The sequence below is a fragment of the Callorhinus ursinus genome, unplaced genomic scaffold (genome assembly GCF_003265705.2).
Source record: "Callorhinus ursinus isolate GAN/ISIS: 27379988/994484 unplaced genomic scaffold, GSC_fseal_2.0 scaffold64, whole genome shotgun sequence".
Classification (NCBI taxonomy): Eukaryota; Metazoa; Chordata; class Mammalia; order Carnivora; family Otariidae; genus Callorhinus; species Callorhinus ursinus.
This window is the reverse complement of record NW_027397126.1, coordinates 3,003,693-3,022,024: the sequence shown is the minus strand read 5'-3', so window position 1 is coordinate 3,022,024 and position 18,332 is coordinate 3,003,693. Positions and strand designations below refer to the sequence as shown.

The 18,332-nt window shown below is 42.4% G+C and overlaps 1 protein-coding gene across 2 annotated transcripts in view; it reads right to left on the bottom strand.

Moving 5' to 3' along the window:
* Window positions 1–12,982, bottom strand: part of F9 (coagulation factor IX) — a 32,091-nt gene extending 19,109 nt beyond the window's left edge. For both annotated transcript variants that reach the window (XM_025861559.2, XM_073885632.1), the window contains exons 1-4: window positions 12,863–12,982; window positions 7,532–7,695; window positions 7,304–7,328; window positions 3,274–3,387 (exon numbers count right to left, since the gene is read on the bottom strand). In XM_025861559.2, coding sequence (XP_025717344.1) covers window positions 3,274–3,387; window positions 7,304–7,328; window positions 7,532–7,695; window positions 12,863–12,950 — 391 coding nt within the window. In that variant the 5' untranslated portion in view covers window positions 12,951–12,982. The remainder of the gene's footprint in view (window positions 1–3,273; window positions 3,388–7,303; window positions 7,329–7,531; window positions 7,696–12,862) is intronic.
* Window positions 12,983–18,332: the final 5,350 nt, after the last annotated feature.

The following is an 18,332-nucleotide window of genomic DNA, read 5'->3' as shown; positions in this document are numbered from 1 at the left end:
ATTCTCTGATGTGAAAACTAAAGCTCAGACAAAAGATGTTCTATTTAACAAGCTTACCATAGAATATACTGGTATTCAGCTAAACTCAAGATATTTTCTTTCTCCATTCCACTGAAATACTCAGTAAATAAGAGCGTGGTGTCTACAACATGTCAGCAAAGTGTAAAAAGTGTTTATGTGCTTGTGATGTTTTCCTCTCCCTCCTGTCTTACTGTGGGTAGATGTCTTTTGTACTCTTCAAAGGGGAATGACCCAAGTTCTTACAGACCTTGATCTATCTGGAAAGGCCTCAGATGTGATGTGTAAATGGGGACCTATAGCGGTCATTATTCTAACCATGGGGGCACAGTAGCCAATTCATTGTTACTCTTTTAACTAGAAAGCACGCCCTGAATGTTTGTACCTCTTTCTCCCAGAGAGGAGCCTGATGAACAAGGGAAAAGGCAAATGACAAGATCTTAACAATGGAAATCTCCCCCCCCCCCCCCCCCGCACCACATACTTTTTTTTCTAAGACAAGGGTGAGGCGAGAAATTTGGGCCTCCAGTGCTCTGTAAACCGTGCTGCCTAGCAGGCTTTGAGGTCAGTCTGTAGATCGGTTTGAAGCAACAGCTTAAATGGGAGTTTGTATATGCTTCTGTTTTCCTCTAGTGTCTGAGATAAAAAAGATTTTTGGGAGAATTCCCACTTTGTCTCTGAACTAAGTGCACCAAGAGGATTTTTCTTGACCTTGATCAGGTAGGCCAGGGGAGATCGATGCTCCCTAGAGGCCAGATATGGTAGTAGACGAAGTTGCAACCGCAGAGCCTTTCCCAAACCAATGTGTGTGGGGCCTGAGACCTGAGGAGGTGGCCAGTATAGACGACCCTTCTGCTGTGTGGCCCACAGCCTCACGTGGGTAGCAAACCCTGTTACAGAAGTCCTGTGCTTATACTTACATTCCTCAGTGTAATTCTCCTCCATTAAAGTGTCTTCATTTTAAACTAAAGACATTTAGGAATATTTAATGCAAAACATTATTTTTTAAAAAATTGCTCCTAATTTTATTTTATTTATTTCTTTTTTTTAAAGTAAGCTCTGCACCCAATGTGGGGCTTGAACTCACGAGCCCGAAATCAAGAGTCGTGTGCTCTACCGACTGAGCCCACCAGGCACCTCGCTAAATACTATTTTCAATTATACTCTGCTACAATGTGCTCTTCATTTTGAACTGAGACTAATTGAGTTATTCATTCCCTCAGCTCCAAGGCTATATTGTTTAAGCTGCTGATGAGTAACTACTCCACAGATTTCCGTAGCTTTCCATAATAGCAGGATCAGGTTTGTATACGGAAATCTGAATTTGAAATTAGAAACTTTCAGATGAAAGTAACACTGCAGAGATCTTGAGCAAGTTACCACAACCACAGGAAAGGTAACCCAGGCATTGGTTTGCCCCCATGCTGGGAAATTTGAAGGGATGGGAGGTACCCCGAGCCGGGGGTATCAGATCCTCGACCTGCATCCATTCTTTTCTTTATTTTTAAATGTTTTTGCCCTGCCACCTTTTCCTTTTGTTATCTTCTATTCTTTTTAAAAATCTTTTAGCTCTTAAAGGTAGATGATCTGTGGAGTTCTCTTTAGTACTGAAAAGATTTCTGAACAACATTACAGGTGACTTTTTTTTTTTTCCTTTCTCTGTAGGACAACCGCAGCTGCTGAGTTTCATTTTGTTTTATGTCTTTTTCATCTGTGTGTCAGGTGGATTGTGAGAAAGTCTTAATAGAGTCCTGCCAATTTTCTACTCTTTGCCCTTAGTCAGGTAGCCTGTGCTGTTGAATTCTTTCCCTAGGATTGCATCTCCATTCTTCTGGAGTTTCAGAGGAGAGAGAGAATCTGTCATTAGCATGGTGTGCCTTTCACAACCATAATACCAGTAATCTTGCATCCAGAGATAATAAGCAAGTAGGAGAAGGACTTGGGGATTTACTGCTCCAGTTGCCAAAATCCCGGGGGCGGCGAATAGGCTATAAGGAGAAAAGATGGACAGTGCTCCTAGATTTGCTATGCAACTCTTTCAATGTGATCCATATAGTCAAATTCAGGAGTGAGCTCCGATTTTTGTCAACAAATTTAACATGTGAAGTGGTTTGTATGTGCAGAGAAGTGGCTATTTTATGGAGAATTGGCCTTGCCATATCTCAGTTCTATATTTCATTGACTTCCACTGCCTATGTTGATAACGATTTAGTCACGAGTTCAATTTTATGGGTTCAGTTTTCTTTGCATTTTGTGGATAGGAGAAGGGTGGGTTTTGGTCAGACAAAGTGAAGTTCAAGTTCTAGCTCAACCATTTACTGCCTCTGTGATTTTGAGCTGTCTGAGCTATAGTGTCCTCATCTGCACAGAATGGGGATAATAATGGTACTGAGGGCATATGGTTGTATTGAGGATTAATAAGTGAGGGGAGCATCATTACCACTTAATATTAGCTACCAAATATTATTATTGCTCTTACTGTAGTTTCTTGAACTCATCCAAGAAACTAGGACTACAGACCCAATGAATGTTTATAAGCTTTGAAAAGTATATGCTTTACACAATGGAATATGATCAGCCTTTTTAAAAAAGGAAATCCTGTCTTAGGCAACAACACAGATGAACCTGGAGTACATTATGCTAAATGAAATGAGCCAGTCACAGAAGGACAAATACTGAATGATTCTACTTATTTGAGGTGTCTAAAATAGGCAGACACATAGAAACAGAGAATACAATTGTGTTTGCCAGGGGCCGAGGGAAGGGGAAATGGGGGAGCTGCTGTTCAGTGGGTATAAAGTTTCAGTTACGCAAGATGAAGGAGTTCTAGAGATGGGCTGAACAACACAGTGCCTAGAGTGAACAGTACTGTATTGTACACTTCAAAATTTGTTAAGACTGTTGGTCTCCTGGGACACGTGGGTGGCTCAGTCAGTGAAGCGTCTGCCTTCTGCTCAGGTCATGATCTCAGGGTCCCGGGATCAAACCCCGCATCGGGCTCCCTGCTCCTCGGGGAGCCTGCTTCTCCCTCTCCCTCTGCCCCTCCCCTTGCTTGTGCTCTCCCTCTCTCTCTCTCTCAAGTAAATAAAATAAAATCTTTAAAAAAAGGGTATAGATCTCCTGTTAAGTGTTCTTTACCATGATAAGAATATGTTTTTAAGAGAAAATTATGATACGTAAATATTGCATTTTCTAGTTTCATCTGGTTCCACAGGGAAGCGTGGAACCACGAGTAATCAAAAAATAGTTACTTACCTAATTCACAGTTCTTTCCTTCAAATCCAGCTTGACACCAACATTCATAGGAATTAATATCATCTTTGCATATGCCGCCATTTAAACAGGGATTGGACTCACATTGATCTCCATCTTTGAGATAGGTTAAGAAAGTTGAATTAGCAAATAAACTGCTTAGAATGCCTCCGTGCACAGACTCATGGGGAGGGGAGCCTGATTTTAGGGTCAAAACTGCTGCTGCTGCTGCTGCTTATGGGATGCCCCCTGTCCTCCTGAGTTTCTAAGAACAACCCAAGCAAAGGTTCTTAGGCTACTGCAGTCCTAGGAAGAGGGAGAAGAATGTCGGAGGTTAGAAATGGACTATCTGAGCATAGGGGGAGAAGGGTTTTCATTCCTTTCTTCGAGAGTGAGGACAAGTTAGCTCTAAATCAAACCCCGTCCCTTCAGCACTTGGTATCTCTGTCATACAGGCCTGTCGTGGCAGGTCTTACAGAACATGCTGAGCTGGAGAGCAGACGGGACTTCTCCTCAGAGCCCTGGCAGCCTCGGCTTGGAGCAAATGCATCTCCTTCTTTCTGGTATCATTTAACTTCTTCAAGTATAGTATGCAGTGATGGTTCAAAACAATGGAAGAGATGCCCGAAGCATCTCTCCCTGCTGAAAGGTATTCTGCTGAGTTAGGTCCCAAATGGTCTAGGTCAAGTGAGAAGCCACTTTTCTTTTTTAAATTTTTTTTTAAAGTTTTAGTTTTTTTAAAATTTTTAGGTTTTTTTTTTAAGTGTTAATTTTAATTCCTGCTTGTCGACATACAGTGTTATATTAGTTTCAGATAAGACACTGCTTCTCCCACAAAGAATCAAAAATGAAAATGTTCTGAAGATTTGCGTTATTTATGTATAGGTCCGCTGTGTTTCCTCTCTACCTTTCCTGAAGTTTGGACATTCATGGAGTTCTTGAGAGCCTTAGAAGACACCTGGGGTAGGAAACCAGGAGGAAGGAATAGGCAAGTGGGGAAGGGTCGGGATAAGAAGGGAGCCTTTGAGTCTGGTTTCTGAAAGCTCTTGCTCAATCCATACTGCTAAGGAAGCCTCGGGAGAAAGGGGGGGATAGAACCACAAGGGAGGTGGGTACACACCTTGAACTAAGAGAGACAGCTCTGAAGAAAAAAATAAGAGCTAGGTCGGCCAGAGTAAGAGGTAAAGATGACCTAAGAATGAAAGAAAGAGAAAGGGGGCGATGAAAGAGAAATTTCTAATTCTTGGTCCAACTTTGGAGCACCCCCCCCCCCCCCCCCCGCCATTTGGGTGGAGGGTTGCTTGCCCCGGGGGGGAGGGGCAGCTCGTCTGTCATGCCCTTGGTCAGGAGTTCCAGTCCAGCTCCCATGGACTAAGGGCTCCTATCCCTTTCTCAGACATAGTCCCTCCCTGGAAAATCTGCTTGCTGTAAAGATTAGACCTTGTCGCCTCTGCCCCATGATCCAGTGTGCTTTTGCACGGATAGTTCAATTTGTTCCAATTCTATGAAAACAAAATACGTTATCTCTGGCTTATTATTATTGATGTTCAAACTGGTCTAAAAAACGAGCTACATTTGCACTTTATATTATAGACCAACGGATCTGAATTATTTAGGATGTTTCACTGAAAGGGTCTGGGCTTGCAGCCAGCTACACAGCAACTCATTTGCTGAGACATATCTTTAAAGTGAGTGTCATTTTATCCTGCCTTTAGTCCTCCTTTGGGTGCTTGTCTGTGTGTACTTTGGGCTCAGGCAAAGCCACAGACAGTAGGGGTCAAAGACAACAAGGGACAAGACCTTGACAAGTAAGAGATTCCATTGAAGGCTCCTAGGTGGTTGTTTAATGAGTAACTGCATGTAGATCTGAAGGTCGGGAGGGGGGTGATCATGAGAGCGAGGCCTGGCTTGTTAGAGAAGTTGGGTTCTCTTCTGGGCTCTGCGACTCCCCAACTGGATGACCTCTGGCAAGTCTTTTAGCCTCCCTAAGCCTCAGTGTTCTCCGTAAACTGAGGTTAATAATGCTTTGCTCACTGGGTTGGTGTGTGGATTAAATATGACAGGCACTCTGTAAACTGTAAAGTGCTTGACGGATGCTAGCTAGCTCTTGGGCTTGGGCGATCTTTCTTCTTCCACCAGGCTGTTGATAGTAGAAGATAAGGCAGGCGTGAGGGGCTTGCGCCCTGCAGGATGTGGAAGCCCACAGGGTAAGAAATAGCATCGGCTATTTTGGGGTGGTTAAGAATCTCGGCTGCAACTGAAAAGAGGCAGGGAGTTATTTTCTTTTTGCTTTTTTGTTCTCGTTTTTTGGTGGATGAAGCAGTAGTGACAGAATCATGCCCCCGAGGTTTCCGAGCTATCTTTACCCTGGATACAGTAAACAACGTGGCCTTTGACCCAGAAGGCAGGGCTCAGCTTCAAAATACGGTGCTTAAGAGGTTCTGACCAACCCCTGCTGGGGAGTGGGGTGGGCAAACGAAGAGGTCATGGGAGTTTAAATACAGCTGGGATTTTTTTTGGGGGGGGGGATGGGGAAGTAGAAATTGATTTGCTTTAAAAATCTATCACAAGGGGCACCTGGCTGGCTCAAGTCGGTGGAGTGTGTGACTTTTGATCTTGGGGCTGTGGTTTTGAGCTCCATGTTGGGGGTAGAGATTACTTAAAAAGAAAATCTTAAAAAAAAAAATCACAAGATTTCAAGTTTTAAATATAATGGAAATAAAGAATAAAAAGACTCATTTGGACTAACGGCAGGGGAACACCTGAGTAGAGAATTGGCTTGGTAGTCTTCATTACTAACAGCAAGGAAAGGCCGAGAAAGTCAGTGTAATGGAGTGGACCTCGTCCTCCCTCAGGAGTTAAAAACAAAAGTAGGGAAATTGAGTTACTAGAGTATGAACGAGTTCCAGAATAGCAAGTGGAACATAGCACTGGATCTCCACTTGCTGGAACTCAGTGAATTTGCTGTCTAGGTTCTGTCCGTGTGGATGGTCTTAGATAAGTCAACCTCTGGAACGTATGCTGCCTCAAAATCTTGCTGCTGGATTTTAAGTTAGTTTTAAAGCTCGGTTGTCATGGAAGTTTTGACTTTTCCTCCTTTTGGTCAGTTCATTCAACAAATATTTATTCAGTGCTTCTGTACCAGATAGTGTTCAAGGTACCAGGAATACATCAATAAACAAAACACTTGAACACCCCTGCCAATGTGAAGCTTGCATTCTAATGAGGTGGGGAAAATAGATAATAAATAGTAGAAGTAAGAACATTCCTTATATGTTCCCTCAGATGGTGAAAAGTGCTGTGAAAAATAGGAGAGGAGGCTGTGGTATCTAGGTGATGGGGTTATAGGGAGGCAGGTTGAAGTACTAACAGACGGTCAAGGTAGGTAGGCTTCATCGCGATGGTGACATTTGGGTGAAGAGCTGAAGGAGGGGAGGGAGCGAGCCCAGGGGAACCTGGCAGAGGAGCATTCCACGGTCAAGGAACAGTCAGGTTAGAGACCAGAGCGGAAGCATGCCTAGAGTGTGCTGGGAGCAGCAGGGAGGCCAAGATGGCTGCCCCTCTCCTCCCCCCAAACCTCCCCACCCCTACATGTGAGGAGGAGAGCAGGAGAGGAGGGTCTGAGGGCCGGTGGAAAGGGAGGGCTGGGACGATCATGGAGGGCCTTGTAGGCCATCATAAGGAGGACTTCTAAGCAATAAACATCTAAGTCAGTCAGCGTTTTTCACATTCTCTGCGGAAGACTGGAAACTCTCACTCAGTGCCCAGGGGCAGTCATCTTAGTTTCTTCCTTCCAGCTGCCTGGAGTACAACAATGTCTTGTTGAAGCCCTAGGGAAGAGTAAGCTTATCTGCTAGCTCATGCCCCCCCCCCCCCCCCCCCCCGGGCATAAACCTGTCCTATATCACCATTCAGTCTTGGGTAAAAGAGTCAGACCCTTTTGACAGCGTTTAATATATTGTCTGTTTACACAGAGAAATGATACATAATTCTCAGATGTTTCCTATACCAGCTAGAGGAAAAAATTGCTTACCAACGTATTGCTTCCAAAATTCAGTCTATAAAGAAAAAGAGGACAAGTTAGTGGTAGTACTCAAAATATTTTGGATTCGAGTCTTCCCCTTTTATAACTTTTATAATACATATATATGGGTAGACATTTTAAAATTCCAAAGAGAAGTTTCTTTCTTTTTTTTTTTTTTCTTTTTTCGTTTTCTGTACTTTGCTCTGCATCTGAAGAATATTATGTGGAGATACTCACGGTTTTTTCAGTGTTTTCAAAAACTTCTCGGGCTTCTTCAAAACTACACTTTTCTTCCATACATTCTCTCTCAAGGTTACCTTGAACAAACTCTTCCAGTTTACCTGAATTATACCTCTTTGGCCGATTCAGAATTTTGGTGGCATTTTTGCGATCAAGAAAAACTGAAATTCAAAAGAACAATTCTTTAGCTTTAGGAAAAAGAAAACATCATGAAAATTAAATACATCTCTTAAGAAAGGCTTTGTTTTTAATTCAAGTAATCCCAAAGCCAATTTATCTTTGGGGCATGGAACCAAAATCTGTGCTGTCCTCATGGTACTACTGTATACACATGGAGATTTAGGAATTAAAATTCAATTTGGCTTTTAGTCAAGAGAGTTCCAGTGATGAAAGGTCAGATTTTCAATCATATTTGAATTTACTTTGGATGAAAGAGAAAGTTCTCAAATAAGCAGTTAAGTTCACACTTTGTCATCATTTGAAAATAGCTAATTGCAGATCCTTGCAAGGTGATCCATCACCCTGGCTGGGCTGCATTCTCGGGATGCGGTTGCCCAAATGACTTTGCAACAAATTTCTCTTGGAAGAACAGAAGCCTAATTGTGGTCCAGCTGCAAATGCAACCCCAGTGTCTCTCACTAGATGTTAAAGAAAAACCACTGCATTAATTTGTTTATTTTCAGATTCACAGTACCTTCGGTTGGCATGTGTTAAGGGAATTCCAGTGACCTAAGTCTTTCTCTGGGATTCAGGATGTGACTGACTTTAGCTGTGACAGCCTAGCCTTTAGGGACACTCCTGAACTCTGGAGGACTGAGGTCTCTAACCTAATTCTCTCCTTCCCTCCCTCTCTCCCCACATTCAAATCTCACTGTCTCTCTCTCTGCCTCTCTCTCTCTGTGTCTCTGTGTATGTCTCTCTAGGTAGATATTGAAAACATATCTATATCTATAATTAATAACAGGAACTCAAGAAGTTGCTGGAGTTGTTCCTTTCTTCAGGGGACTCTCTGATATGATCTGAACAGGACCAGGTGCTTATAAGATGAACTTTCCAGGCATTTTGGGACTGCTTTCTCATAAATTCCAAAAAAAAAAAGAAGAAGAAGAAGAAGAAAGAAGGAAGAAGAAGAGGAGCTAAACTGTATTCCCTTATTTTCATTGCAGCTGTTCACTTTATGGAGACTTCGGGTCCCCTGACAACCTCACTTTTCTCTTGCTCTGCGAGTCCCCTTGGACTTCACATTTTTTTGGAACTTAGCTTAGACTTCTTCTCTTCAACTCTTGCCAACTTTCTCAAATCCCTCACTCCTTCCTCTGTGCTGCAATACCCTGCAGTGCCAAGCGCTAGATGAGTGTGGCCATCTGCCTGTCTTCCCTCTTGGGGCCGCTGAGCACTGTGGGAGAAAACCACCGAGCTGCAGATGGATGCCACCACCTGGTGATGCCTCCCAGCCGCCCCGCCAGGCCCTCCTCTCTGCTTGGCCCTGGGCACCCCGACGGTAGCATTTATGTCCGCCCCCAATTACAGTGGGGCTGAGTGGAAAAACAGGGGTTTGCAGTCAGGTCAGACACACCTGGACTTGAACCACATATTTACCACCTGTTGGCTGTGAGACGTTAGGCAAGTGACAAAAATCTCTGAAGCTTAACTTAGTCAAATGCAAAATGGGTATACCAGTGGTATAATAAGAATATCTACCTCACAGTGTTGTTGACAGGATCCGTGAGATAATACGTGTACACAGTACGTGGTGTACGTGGGTTCTCTCTCTCTTTCTCTCTCTCTCTCTCTCTCTGATCCTCTCATGCTGGCCTGCCTTTCCGTTTCTCAATTCCTTCTAGTGCCTTAATGCGCTTTTCTCTGGCTCTTTCCCTTCTTTACTCCCATCCATATAATGAAATGACTATTGTCAGGATCAGCAATGACTTCCTAAAGGATAATTATGAGTTTATGTACTTCTTGACCGCTCTGAAACATTTCTAATGCTTGATCGATCTCTCTCTCTCTCTCTCTCTCTCTCTCTCTCTCTCTCTCCCCCCAGGGTACTCTTTCCATGAAGTCACTCTACTGGCTCTTCTCTTTGCTCTAACTCTTGTTATTCATCCACCACTTGAATCAATGCATTCCCTTTTGGCTGCCTGCCCCTTCAACGTTCAGAGTTCTCTCAGGTTACTGCCTTAGCCTGGTCATGCCATATGTCTTTACCGCAGGGCCGGGACTAGGGTGAAGTAAACAAGGCATCTAGGGCACAACATGTAAGGAGACCCTGTCTCTCAGTGTGCACATGCAAGTACAGTTACACTCTATGTATGTACCTTGCTTACCCCCCCAGGCTGGCCCTCACTCTCTCAACACCAGTTTCTTTTCCTTTTTTCTTTCCTTCCCTTCCCTTCCCTTCCCTTTTCTTTTCTTTCTTTCTGTTAGTCTTCTGAGCACTTGCTACAGCTGGGCCCTATGTCAGCCGCCACATTATCCATGCTCACTCCCGGGACCCTCACACACACCGTCGGAACTGCTCTTTCTCCGACAGTGGGGGTTCCAAATATCTACCTTCTGGTCAGATCTATCTTCTGAATTCCAGATCCTCTTTCCAGCTCCCTAACTCTACATTGTCCTGCGACGAATCAGAGCTGGTGTTTATCTAATGCTTCGGAAGGGCTGGACCCTGTGCTCATTGCTTTGGGGCCATTATTTCATTCCATCCTCACAGTAGTCCCACGAGATAGGTACTGTCATCTCATTGTAAGTGAGAGGAATGGAGCTTCGGAGAGGTGAAGTCACTTGGCCCAGGGAGCATACTAAAGTGTCAGAGCCAGGATTTCGGGGCATTGGCAGTCAGACTGCACAGCCCATTCTCGAAGGTACGATGCTGTGTCCTGTAATCATGTCAGATGCCCAAGACCACCCTCCACGCTTCTCTGAACCGGTTCCCCTTCCACACCCAGACGGTGATGGGGGGGGGGGGCGGTTAAAGAGTACACGTATCAGGATGCGCACTGAGTAATGTATACAATTGTTGGGTCACTATATTGTGCACCCGAAACTCATGTAACAGTGTATGCTACCCATACTGGAATCGAAATAAAAAACGTAGTGAGAAAAAAAAATAGTAAAAAAAAAGAATGTTGCCAGACTGAGCATTCTAGATCAGCCATCAGCATTATTCACGTTTACACTTCTGATGACCCAGTAATTGGGTTCTGGTGTCCAAACTCCTTCATTTCAGAGTTTCATTATCTGATGACCTGACCCTGTCTAGCTCTCCTACCTCACTTGTCATATTTAATATTCAAAACCTACTGAGTTCCTGAAAGACCTCACATTCTTTGTGGATCTGGATCTTTGCACACATGTGATTCTCTCTGTGTGCAATGCCCTAGATCAGACATTTAAGGAGAGTGAACCTACTCATCTTTTAAGACCCATCTTTTAAGATACTGTCTGTCTGTCAAGTGTTTTCCCAGTTAACATATTCCTTTCTGTATGGTCTTTTAGCACCTGGCACACATTTTGTCACCTTACATTGAGAGATTTCTCACTTGACTTCGTGGGGCTTTAGGTCAAAGAGGGAGTCTGGATTATCCCCGTGCCCCTGATACCTCACCCCGGTACCTGGCACCATGTTAGTCACTCAGTTTTGTGATGTTTTGTAAAGTGTACGGACCGAAGCTGTCTTTCATTCGTTCATCTCATGCATTCATTCTGAACGAAAGACACCTTCAGCCCATGCACCTTATAAAACTGAATTGGTTTCACAGAACAGTTTTGATTTCAAAATTCTAAACAGATGCAAATAATACCTAAGGGCCGCGGTCATGAAAATGTAACATCTCTGTAAGTCATTCACAGAAACAGCTTTTCGAAGCCAGTGACAGTTTAAGAGCAGAAGAGAGTGATGCATCAGTGCTGCCGTCCTGAGGGAAATCTCCTGGCTCTCTCCGCAAGGGCCTGTTATCTCCGCCTACAAGGACTCCAGAATCACACTGCCTTTCTCCTCACTATTGTCTGAGGGTCACATATTTAGTCTCTCTTTGGGTTTATCTCTTCTAGTCCCTCCCCCTGCCCCTCCGCACCGCCATACCTCTCCTTTTTTCCAACATCTGAGGTCTTCAAGGGAGAAGTAGCCCTCCTGAAACGTCCATTATCTCAGCACTTATGTTGAAGGAGGGACTTGGGTCTTTTGTCCTCCTAGATCTCACACTGATGAGATATGTGTAAAGGCTTAGCTTTATGTCCTACTTGGTGAATTTTCCGGCTAAATTTCTTTATTTCTTCACTCTACCCACTTGGCTAGTTTGATTTAACCTTTGCGTGCTCGGATCATCATTCCTGCATTTCAGTCTGACATCATGTCTGGAGAGGGAAACACAGGGCCAGTCTGCTTTCCAGGGACCCTTAGGGTTGGCACCCCTGATCCTGGCACTGTCAGCTACTAGATTTGATTAGAGTAGGTTGACAAGTAAGGGTGATAAATGTTTCCTGTGAGAACACACTGTCTGCCTAAATGGGGTAATTTCTTCCCTGTGTGCCTTCCTTTGGGAAATGCATAAAGTCACTGAAGTTGTGAAAAAACCAAGTGATATACATTGCATTAACTAAGTTCCTACTCCTTATGTCAGTTCTTGGACTTGTTTTGCTCAAGTGAGTATTGGGTTTCCCCATGTATTAACTCTGCGATGTTTAGAATCAGAGACAAAATAATTTTTCCTAATTCATGAAAAACTTTAGGGATAAGTAACAACTTAGTAATGAAAAGTTTGTTGTAAGTAAACCTTAAAATTGTAGGTGTATAACTTTAGGGATGTTTAAAATTAGAGGCTTGCCTCATTATGTAGTTCTAAAATTTTGAAACACGTCAGATACCTTAAAATCCAACTATGTGTGTAAATAAAGCCATTGTTTGTAGCTTTAACGTGACACATCCCATTTTGATCTCAAAATGGTGAGTTAAAAAAAAAAAACACAAAATGACAGGGTTAATGTCTTCTTCACAGTCTGCTGTTTCCTGGTTAAAACATTTTCCCACTCTTACTTTTCTTTAACCAAGGAGGTGACTGTTTTCTAAGCAGAATTACATTGTCAAATCACAAGCCTACCAGTGTCCATTAAAAATAAAAGTACCGTAAGCATTGTAGATCTATTTAGTTTTAACAATTAAGAAGACACAGCTACCAGAGAACGAGTACTTAGCAACCCACATGCTGACAACGAGAATCTTAAACGTTGCTGTCAAATCCTATAATCGTTATTTAGTGAAGATAGCACCAGACATTTCTATATCTAAAAGACAAGCATACTCAATGTATCTTTAAAAAGGAAACAAACCTGTACATTCAGCACTGAGTAGATATCCTAAAAGGCAGATGGTGATGAGGCCCAGTGATTCTGCCATGATCCTATTCAGGCACTGCATAACCTTTGCTGACGAATTGTGCAAGTAGCAAGGTTGACCAATTGTTCCAAAGTACAAGCCGAGCTGTATTTACTTCTGGGAAACAATGTCCATCTCCCTCAGTGGGTCTTTGGGCTATTTCCAATGGCCTCTTGGGTGAAGTGAAGAGTATAGGCAGTGTTCATCTTTCAACTTCACCTCTGATTCCCTGGGCTTCTGCCACTGTGGCTGATGGGAGGCTGAAGCAGGAAGCAACACATCAGAACAGGGGGAGGTATAATGGCAGTTGCTGTGGCAGCAAAATTCATCAGTGAGATCCATCTTTATCCTTGTCAGGGAGCACTAATGTCATAGAGTTTAAAAATAAAAGAGACAGGGGCGCCTGGGTGGCTCAGTTGGTTAAGCCTCCAACTCTTGGTTTTGGCTCAGGTCACGAACTCAGGGTTGTGGGAATGGAGCCCCACACTGGGCTCCGCACTCAGCACAGAGTCTGCTTGAGATTCTCTCTCCTTCTCCCTCTGCCCCTCCCCTCCACTTGCACTCTTTCTAAAATAAACAAATCTTTAAACAAAAAAGTTATAGAGATAGAACCAAGTCATTTGGTGATCTACCTTAAAACACTCCCAGTGTTTACATACATTTAATCACCTGGTGGATCCTTTATGTTCCTCCTCATAATGAGTTTATAAACTTTATTGTGCCATGTTCCCATAGAGTGAAATGTGAGGACCCTGTCTCAGAACATATGTATGTGTGAGCATCTGTGTATGCATGTATACTTATATATTATGTATATAAAGATGTATGAATATTATAATAGTTTGTGGTAGTATATTATAATACCACTTCACGTATAATATAAAAACAATAGTAAACCAACATTTACCTGTCATTCTTTGTGCTGTTGTTGTGCTACCTTTTATTTCTACCTGTTATAAACCCTGTATTACATTATTCTGCTTTAAGCAGTCAAGTCTTTCAAAGAAGTTTAAAAATGAGAAAACACATTTTATATTTAGCCACATACTTACCGTTATGATATTCTTCATTTCTTTGTGTAAATCCAAGTTTCAATCTGTTAAAATTTTTCATCACTCTGAATAATTCTCTTTAATAATTTTGATAGTGTAGGTCTTCTTATGATGAATTTGCTCAAGTTTTATTTGAAAATGTATCTATTTTACTTTTCTTAAAGATTTTATTTATGTATTTGTCAGAGAGAGAGAGAGCACAAGCAGGGAGAGTGGCAGGCAGAGGGAGAAGCAGGCTTCCCGCGGAGCAGGGAGCCCGAAGCGAGACTCGATCCCTGGACCCTGGGATCATGACCTGAGCCAAAGGCAGACACTTAACCAACTGATCCACCCAGGCATTCCAATTTTACCTTCATTTTTAAAAAGTAATTTGGCTGCATATATAATTCTAAGTTGACACTTTTTTTTTTTCCTTTTAACACATTAATGTCATCCTATTGCCTTCTGGCATGCATTGTTTCTGATGAGAAGGCAGTGAATATCCTTATCACTGATTTTCGGCAATTTGCCTACGGTGAGTCAAGGGAATTCTTGGATCTGTGGCTGGATATTTTTATTAAAATGAGGAAAATTTTTGGACATTAATTTTAAAATTTTGTTTTGAAATTATCATAGGGTCCCTGGAAATTGTAAAAATGGTTCAGAGAGGTCCCATATACCTTCCACCCAGTTACTCCCAATGTTTATATCTCACATAAATATAGTATAACATCAAAACCAGGTAATGAACATTGACAAATTGTATGTGTGTAATTCTAAGTAATTTTATCACATGGGCAGATTTATGTAACCACCACTACGGTCCAGATACAGAACAATTCTATCACCACAAAGATCTCCCTTGTGCTACTATTTTATAATCATACCCACCTCATTCCTCCCAATTATTCCTAACCCTGGCACTACTTACTAATCAGTTTTCAGCCTCTGTAATGAGAATGTTGTATAAATAGAATCATGGAGTGTGATCTTTTGAGATTGGCATTTTTCATTGAGCACAGTGCCTTTGAAATCCATCTGGGTTGCTGCACGTTTCAAAAGTGAATTCCTTTTTGTTGCTGAGTAGTATTCCATGATGTGGATATACCACAAATTGTTTATTCACCTACTGAGGAACATTTTGATTGTTTCCAGTTTTTGCTATTGAAATAATGTGCTATAAACATAAATGTACTGTTTTCTCTATGGATGTAACTTTTAAATTTCTCTGGGATAAATGCCCAGGAATGTAATTTCTAGGTCATATGGTAGTTGAATGTTTAGCTTTTTTTTTTTTTTTGAAGGATGTTATGCCAAGAGAAGAAATTTTTTTATTTTTATTTTTTAGCAAGAGAGAACGAGAGAGCAAATGGGGAGAGGGAGAGGGAGAGGGAGAGAGAATCTTAAGCAGGCTCCACACTTGGTGCAGAGTCTGACACAGGGCTCAATCTCACGACCCTGAGAACATGACCTGAGCCAAAAGCAAGAGTCAGACGCCTAACCAACTTAACCACCCAGGTGCCCTGAATGTTTGGCTTTTAAATAAACTGCCAAACTGTTTTCCAAAATGGATGCATCACATTACATTCCCACCGGCAATGGGGGAATGATCCAGTTTCTTGGCATCCTTGCCAGCATTTTATATTGTCACTGTTTTTTTTGTTTGTTTGTTTTTTGTTTTTTACTTTAGACACTTTGATGGGTGTGTTGTGATAACTCATTGTATTTTAAATTGTATTTCCCCAATGGCTAATGATGTTGAACACCTTATAATTTACTTACTCTCTGTATATCCTCTTCAGTGAAATGTATGTTCATGTTTTCTGCCTATTTTCCAATAAGACTGATATTTTACTGTTCAATTTTAGAGCTTTTTAAAAAAATGTTATAGATATGAGTCCTTTTCAGATACATGGTTTGCAAATACTGTCTCCAAGACCATAAGCTTATCTTTTCATCCTCGTAAATGAGTCACATAGCCAAAGATTTAGGTTTTGATGTAGGTTCAATTTATCTTTAAAAAAAAAATTTTATTTATTTATTTAGCATGCATGTGAGCTGGGGGAGGGGCAGAAGGTGATAGAATCTCAAGCCGACTCAACACTGAGTGCTGAGCCTGACACGGGGCTTGATCTCATGACCCCAAGATCATGACCTGAGCCTGAATCAAGAGTCAGACACTTAACCAACTGAGCCACTCAAGGGCCCCTCAGTTGATCATTTTTTAATGGATCATATCTTAATGTCCACATTTAGAACTCTTCCACTAACACTAATCCTGAAGCTCTTTCCCATTTAAAAATATTTTATACTTTTAGGTTTTAGATTTATTCTGGTGCTCCATTTTGAGTTAATTTTTATAAGGTATGAGGTTTAGATTGATTTTTTTTTTTTTTGGCCCGTGGATGTCTGATTCCTCTAGCACCATTTGTTAAAAAGATAATCCTTGTTCTGTTGAATTGCTTGTGCAGTTTTTTTTTTTTCCATAAATCAGTTGAGTGTATTGGTTTGGGTATATTTCTAGGTTTCCTCTTCTGTTCCATTGCTATATGTGTTTATCCCTCTGCCACCCCCACCCTGTCTTGATTACTTATAGCTATATAGTAAGCTTTTGTATCAGGTAAAATGATTTCTCCCACTTTAATATTTTGTGGCAAGATTATTTTGGGGGGGGTTTCCAAATAACTTTATTTTGAAGGAATGGTACAAATGAAAGAAGTTAAATAGATGTTTTGGTACAACTTATAGAAAAGGTAAATGTAACCCCACCACGCATGCACTGCCTTGGTGACGAGGGAAGTCACCCTTGGGGCTATGGGAAGACCCTAAGGTTTAGCTCTCGTTATCACTGTTTCCCAAGGTATGCTTGTCAGAGAGATACTCTCCCATGCCAGATTCAGGAGCCCCCATCTTGTGCGGGTTGGTTACATGGTCACCCAATTCTTTGATGGATTTCACTTGTTTATTCAGGTAATGAGTCTCAGTGAAGTCCCACAGATGGGGTCATTTTTTTATCAGTGACAAGTTTGTGTAGTTCCAGCAGTGACTGATTCACACTCTTTTCCAAGTGTAACGCACACTCCATTGCATTTGGTCCCTTTTCCCAGTAATCACGGTCTGGTTTCTTGATATCGTCCCTTTTCCCAGTAATCACGGTCTGGTTTCTTGATATCCTGAGGGTCTTCCCTGCAGCTTAATCAGTTTCTCAGCATGTTCCCTCTCCTCATGAGATGGGTGAAGAAAATATTTGGCCAAGTTCTTCAAAGCCTTCTTAGCAGTCAAAGTAGTAAGACATGGACTACAGGTAGACATAGGCATAGAGCTCCAGGTTGGTCTGGCGGTCGAGGGCAGCCTCCGAGTCCTGGTGGTAGTTCTGGTGCACCTGTAAGAGGGACGCAGTCATCATGGCAGCCGCTGAGGAGAGGCAGTGTCAAGTGGTGGTGGCTGCAACGGGGACGGTCGGTGGGCGCTGTGAAGAGATGGCGGAGGGTTGACTCTGAGCAGCCACCAGTGTGGGGGACGAGTGCCGGGTTCTGTCCAAGCACTGTTGAAGCAGGAAACTTCAGTGACTTTTGGTGGAGACTCAATATTCTGTGGCAAGATTGCTTTAATTATTCTAGGGCCCATAAGATTTTATATAAATTTAAAAAAAATCTTATCTGAAGCTACAAAAACTTTTGCTGGGGTTTTTTCTGGTTTGTTTTTTTAAAGATTTTCTTTATTTATTTGACAGAAAGAGAGACAGCGAGAGAGGGAACACAAGCAGAGGGAGTGGGAGAGGGAGAAGCAGGCTTCCCGTGGAGCAGGGAGCCTGATGCGGGACTCGATCCCAGGACCCTGGGATCCTGACCTGAGCCGAAGGCGGACGCCTAACAACTGAGCCACCCAGGCGCCCCTTGCCGGGGTTTTGATAGGGATTTCGTTAAACCTGAATGTGAATTTGGAGGAACTGACATTTTCACTGTGTTGAGTTTTCCACCTGATGGATGTGGTATGGACATGCATGTCCATTTCTTAAGGTCTTTGATTTCTTTCATCAGCATTGTGTAATTTTTAGCATACAGATTTTATATAGTTGATCTTTGAGCAAGACAGTTTTGAACTGCACACAGGTCCACTGTATGCAGATTTTTTTAAAGATTTTATTTATTTGAGAGAGCGCATGAGCGGGGGAGGGAGCAGAGTGGGAGGGAGAGGGACAAGCAGACTCTCACTGAGCAGGGAGCCGACCCGGGGCTTGATCCCAGGATCCTGAGATCTTGACCTGAGCTGTAGTCAGATGCTTAATTGAGTGAGTCACCCAGGTGCCCCTGCGGACTTTTTTTTTTTTTTTTTGAGTATAGTTGACACAGAGTGTTACATTAGTTTCAGGTATACAGCATAGCGATTTGAC